At 45.6% G+C, this 6,287-nt stretch overlaps 1 protein-coding gene across 1 annotated transcript in view; it reads right to left on the bottom strand.

Moving 5' to 3' along the window:
* Positions 1-6,287, bottom strand: part of MAD2L2 (mitotic arrest deficient 2 like 2) — an 11,088-nt gene extending 4,801 nt beyond the window's left edge. The window contains 7 exon segments of the mRNA XM_081017618.1: positions 1,445-1,487; positions 1,489-1,540; positions 3,309-3,409; positions 3,627-3,698; positions 4,579-4,697; positions 4,999-5,092; positions 6,135-6,287. Of these exon segments, the coding sequence (XP_080873744.1) occupies positions 1,445-1,487; positions 1,489-1,540; positions 3,309-3,409; positions 3,627-3,698; positions 4,579-4,697; positions 4,999-5,038 (427 nt within the window). The 5' untranslated portion in view covers positions 5,039-5,092; positions 6,135-6,287.

The raw sequence follows: 6,287 nt of genomic DNA on the forward strand, positions 1-6,287 counted from the left end.
GAGAAAGAGAGAGAGAGAGAGAGAGAGGGAGGGAGGGAGGGAGGGAGGGAGGGAAAGAAAGAAAGAAAGAAAGAAAGAAAGAAAGAAAGAGAGGGAGGGAGGGGGAGAGAGAGAGAGAGAGAGAAAGAGGGGGAGAAAGAGAGAGAGAGAGAGAAAGGGAAGGAGAGAAAGAAAGAAAGAAAGAAAGAAAGAAAGAGTGGAATTTTTAGAAAGCCAGAAGGAAGGGGAGACAGGGGTTTCTCTTTAGAAGTTGTAGAATTGGAAGGGGACCCCCAGGGTAACCTGGTCCAACCCCCTGCAATGCAGGAATCTCAGCTCAAGCATCCAAGATAAATGGCCATCCAACCTCTGCTTAAAAACCTCCCAGGAAGGAGAGCCCACCACCTCCTGGGGGAGTCCGTTCCACTGTCAAAACAGAAAGTTCTTTCTGGTGTTTAGTGAGAATCTCCTTTCTGGTAACTAGAAGCCGGAGTAGGAGAACACAAGCTTGCTCCATCCTCCAAGGCTACAGCAGGCCCACAGTCCTGGGACGCCAACAGAGCAATGCTGAAAGCTGTGCCTATACCCTGTGAACTGTGGGCGGAAACTCAGGCAGCTCAGGGTTAGCCGTCGGTCCATATTAAGTGGCTGCTTTTCCCCCAGTTCTATGGTGGGAGCATGAAAAGCTGGGAAGAGAAGGGAGAAAGAAACCACAGGAGCTGCTGTCCTGCTAGGCAATCTCCAAAATATTCTCTCTCCCTCTCCCAGCCATCAGAGAATCGTAGGTTCTAAGCAATTTGAGGGACTGGCATATTGGTTGAAGGAGGGAGAACGTATACCCCCAATTAAAGTGGGGATCATAGTACAGAAAGGCGATAGATCTGATCAGGTTGGGTTTTTTAAAAAATAAAAAACGGAAATTAGAATTGGGTTCAGGAACAATGACTATCTCAGCACACACTGGAGGAAAGAAGCTATAACATTCTAGTCCTTAAGGAATTAAAATAGGTTCTGCAGAAGAAGAACATCTGTTTATTTGTGTGATGCAAAGAGATTTGTTTGACGGCTTTAAAAGAGCAAAACCTGAGGGGTAATTTCTGGGTTGGAACAAGATTGCTGGGAGATAACGGGCATTTTCTTGTCTTGATCTCTCTGCTTTAAAAGGAAAGTTTAATTTGGGGTAGCACACGCCAGAATGTTCAGACTGCTTAGTTCTAATAAATATTCACCTAGCAGAATATTTCACCATCTCAAGATCGTTTGGCTGTGACATCACAGCAGCTCCAGCCAACGGTTGAGACAGCTTGCAGGGCAGGTAAGTAACAAGAAAGAAAACAACACCAGCTGGTTTTATGGAATTTAAATCATGCCTATGGTTTGTGTCTTGCATTTGAGGAGGAGGAAAACAGGCTCAAAAAATCTAAACAAGCTAACTTGGAAACACAAGCAGGGTTGGCTGGCCTACCTGGAGGGTTGTTGTTCAGAACTGCATCGCAGACACTAATTTTTCAAAATGAAGGCGCGCAGCAGCTGTTCCACGTGGTTCAGGAGGGAGTCGGAGCTGGGGAAGGAAGAGGTGGCGGAGCAGAACTCAATCACATGGTGGAAATGTGATAAAAAAAGCTACTGTATTTTCACTCCATAAGACGTACTTTTTTCCTCCTAAAAAGTAAGGGGAAGTGTCTGTGCGTCTTATGGAGCGAATGCGTGGTCCCTGCCTAGGGCAAAAAGAAGATCATGCTTTTTTTCTTTTTTTTAAAGAAAGAGGGAAGGGGGTGTTGAAACGAAGCTGATGAGCAGATGATTGGCAAGCGATCGGAGGGAGATAAGGGACGCTAGCAATAAAAGGAGGCTGCCTGGGAGGGGGGAGGTAAAGACAGCGAACTTGCAAGGAGAGGAGACAGGAATACTAAAACAAACAATGAGGAGAGAAATTGGAAGAAAAGGAGGAACAAAAAACTGCGCCAGCTAAGGAAAAGACGCTAAGGCAAACAAGAAGGAAGGGGGTGTTGAAACGAAGCCGCTGAGCAGCTGATCGGCAAGTGATCAGGAGGGAGATAAGGGAGGCTAGCGATAAAGGAGGCTGCCTGGGAGGGGGAAGGTAAAAGCACGTAGATCCTCAGGATTTTTGCATTGGGTCACCCCAAATTCACCATCAGATCGCATAGCATATCCATGGCTACAGCCTGCACCAAAAAAACTACACATCCACTGTTTCGTGGGGGCGCAATGGCGCAAAAACGTGGTTACAAAGCACAGATCCACATGGATTCTCAGGATTTTTGCATTGGGCTACCCCAAACTCACTGTCAAATCACATATCATGTCTGTGGCCACAGCATGAACCACAAAAATCATACATCCACTGTTTCGATCAGAATATTTTTTTCCTTGTTTTCCTCCTCTAAAAACTAGGTGCGTCTTATGGAGCAAAAAATACGACACTTTGATTAACTAAACCACAGGGAATCTGAAAAAAGGTGGGGTCCTCAAAATAACTCTTGTGGGCATCTCAAAACTGTCAGAAACACACAACCTTGGCACCAGCCATTCAGCCCCCCCCCTTTGGGGAGGGGGTCTTTGGGGGAAGATTCTTTTTAAGACAAGTTTTTTTGGGGGGTTTTTTTCCAGAGCAGCACTGCCTGTTTTTGTTGTTTTGTTGTTTATCTGTGTTTTGGTTTTTGGAGATGTAGATGTTTTGCCTATTGGGAGAGAAGGTGAAATGTGCGTAACAGCTCTTTAAGTTTCCAAATGTGCTGCCCCCCGCAGTGGGGAAGCCTCCACTCTGAAAACAGCTCTACAGTGGAGATTCTTAAGTCAGGGACGTTGCTGGACTGAAGCTCTCAACAGCTTCCGCCAACATGGCCAAAGGTGGGGGATGATGGGAGTTGGAGTTTTGCAATATCTAGAGGGCCACAGCTGCCCCATCTCTACATTAAGAGGAAGCAGAGATGTGATGGGGGCAGCCAGGGGCAGTAAAGGCAGGAGTGGGGAGAACATTGTTTGGTTCAAAAGCCCCCTCAGCCTCTTCCAACATGGCCAGTGGGGATGGGAGTTGGAGTTACCCATGTTCTGAAAGGCAGATTAATAAGACTGCTCCATTCAGGTTTTCCTTTAGGTGCTTTGTCCACAACCAAGATGTTGGAAGAGTGTGTGGTTAGTTCAATACAGGCATGTGATGAGAGACAACATGCTGCAGTGGTTAGAGCATTGGATCAGCGCCGGGGAGATCCAGATTCAAATCACCACCAAGCCACAAAGCTCTACCCACTACACCACACTGCCTCTGCAAAGTTTGGTACAGCCTTTTGGGGGCAGAAAGGCCTCACCTGATAGACAGCAGGGGTGGCTGCGTGATTTCAAAGACAAATCTCTCCACAGGATGGTGCTCCTTGTCCAGAATGACCACCACCACTTTTTCCACGTCATTCTGAAAAGCAGCAGAGCACAAGAACTTGTTTTTTTTCTTACTTCGAGTCTGTTTGTGGAAGAGCTCTGTGCAACACCAAAGTCTGCGTACACCCATACCCAGTTACATTGGTCCAATATTATTATACCTACCATCACCAAAACGTCTTGGGGCTGGATAAAATGAACCACCGAGTTCCAGTAATTCCCTGATCTTGTGCTGACCATCAAAAACTTACCTTCTCCAGCAAAGGTTTGATGCAATGGAGTGTGTCTTGGATGTACTGATTCAGCTCTGGGTGGCAGGACATCTGTTCAAACAAATATCTCAAGTTGCATATAAATATGCATGGATTTGTCAAGGGGGGAAAAATCCTGCCAGACTGATTTTTAAAAGAAATGTTACAAATTAGCAGATTGGGGGAATGCGAGTGATATAATTTAACTTGATTTCAGCAAAGCATTAGGAAGAATGGATACAAAAACCTTGGTTCTTGTACTTAATCTGTTCCAGGAGTCCATTCCACTCCCGAAACTGTTCGAACACCAAGGTGCAGCTTCCGATTGGCTGCAGGAGCTTCCTGCATCAAGTAGAAGCTGCGTTGGACGTCCGGCTTCTGAAAAACATCCGCAAACTGGAACACATGTTTGCAGCGTTCGGGAGCCGATTTGTTTGGCAACTAAGCCATTCAGGAACCAAGGTTTGACTGTATGCAGAAATGGCGAAACTTACCGGAAGAATAAGAAATCAAGATAACAAACTTTTTATAAAAGAATGAAAATGGTTTCTTGAATATCTACAAATTGCACACAGATAAAAACATTGCCAGGATTTCTGTAATAACCTGCAGTTCCCTAAGAGTATATATTTAAAGTAAATAAATAAATGAGCAAATTAAATGAATTTGGATATGCAGAAGTTATTAGAAAATAACTTTAAGGAACCACAGAAAGAGGGGGAAGGAAGTCAAGTTTTGAAATGTTAAAATGATTGTAAAATTAATGAAATGTATAAACCTGAAAAGTATTTTAACAAATTTTTTTTTTTAATTATTTCAGCAAAGCATTTAACAGCAAAGCGGTTTAATAACAATTGGGGATCAGATGACGGTAAAATGATATGATGAGTAACTGGCCAACCTTAAAAGGTATGTTTGCGTGGTCCACCCGAAAGACAGTCACATCACTCACCTGGACAGGTACATTGTATTTTTTCCTTTTCTGAAAGATCCCGGTGGGGTAGACTTCTCGGACATAAAGGATGAGGTGAATGGCTACTTCCAGGAACTCAGAAAGGACATCAGCTACAACTGGAAGGGAAGGGTATGGATGTAACAGGTGGAGGGTTATTGTGTTGTTTGTTATTATATTATGTACTTTTGTGGTGTTATACTGTCCTCAGATGGACAAAATATAATTATTAAATAAAATTATTAAATAAAAAATGAAGTGAGTGGTGTTTGTTTTGGTGCAATTGGAAGGCACTACCGAAAATACTGGTGAAGGTTGGTCGCTGGGAGATGGATGCAGCCCTCCCCTTGATTTTTAATAGAGCTGGGAGTCAAAGTAGGTTTCTGTTCTGAAAAATTTGGAGAAAAACCGTGCCAGTACCTTGTCCGAAGTTGAGATCCTGTCGGGTTAAAGTGGTCATCACAGCAGCAACTTTTTAAAGATGGTTACAAAGGGAGTCTCGGTACCTGAAAGACTGATAGCATGGAGATATGAGGAGGGGAAGGGAGAAGATTCTGGATTGTATTCAACCAAGTATTACTCAAAGTAGACCCAGTCTTAAATTAGCCATGAGGACTAGTAACTTTCTTCTTAAAAGCAGGTGGGGTCGCATGCAAAGCTAGTCCTAGTCACAGTAGATAGGTATAACTGACGTCCATTCATTTCAATGGGTCTACTCTGAGCATAACTTAAATTGGATGCACCCCCTAAGGTTAACCTGAAAGGAACCCAATTTAGAGACTGCAACACTAGGCATGCTAGTGGGATTTACAGTGCAATGTAAATGGGGGGGGGTATTGGGTTGTTGTTTTTATTTTTATTATGTATTTTGTGATTTTATATCTTGATTTTATTTTGTGAACCACCCTGCAACCCCTGGGTATAGGGCGGTATATAAATTCTAATCATCATCATCAACTTATGCAGATTGCTCAGAAGTAACCGAGACCGGTGCCCTCAAGCTGTTTTGCCTTGCCACCGCCAGCCCATGCTTTGCTCCTCCATAGATAGGATTGCCTTTCAGAGGGGCCAATTTGAATAAAATATGGAGGGGGGGGTCAAGTAAGCCCCGCCCAGACGTGGCGGGCATACACAATTTGAATGACAATGCCCATCAACTTTGGAGGGGGGGTCCCAGCCAGCCCCCACAAATATTTTAGGGGGGCCAAAAGGACCTTGGCCCTTAGGAGTTGGTTCCTATGCATCTTATTATACCTGGAACAAAGACTCCTTGAATCCGGTGGGCGTACACGGGAGTAAGTCCAGTGGGGCTTCTCTCTGCGTAAACATGCCTGATCGAAACGCACCATTAAAGGTTGCTTCCCCCACTCCCAAAAAAAACAAACCTTCAGCCCCTGCAAAACGCAAGGCAGACATCTGCTCGGGAGCCAGCCTCTCACTGGAGACCCTTTGGGTTTACTCCGGAGTAAAGAGCTTCCGGATCGGGCCGCGAAGCCGCGCGCACTCCGTGCGCCACGAGCGCACCCCGAAACGCCTCTCCACCGGTTCCACCGTACCTCTCTCCAGGGCGCAGCGCTGATCCCTCTCGCCCGACCCCAAGCTCGCGGCGGCGGGGAACAACGGCGCCTCCGCCCCGCCGGGAAGGCTGATGACGGCAGAGCAGCCGGAGGAGGAGCTGCCGACCCAACGACGCGGCCGCCTGACGTCCT

This window comes from Podarcis pityusensis (assembly GCF_964106645.2).
Source record: "Podarcis pityusensis genome assembly, chromosome: 8".
NCBI classification, from domain to species: domain Eukaryota; kingdom Metazoa; phylum Chordata; class Lepidosauria; order Squamata; family Lacertidae; genus Podarcis; species Podarcis pityusensis.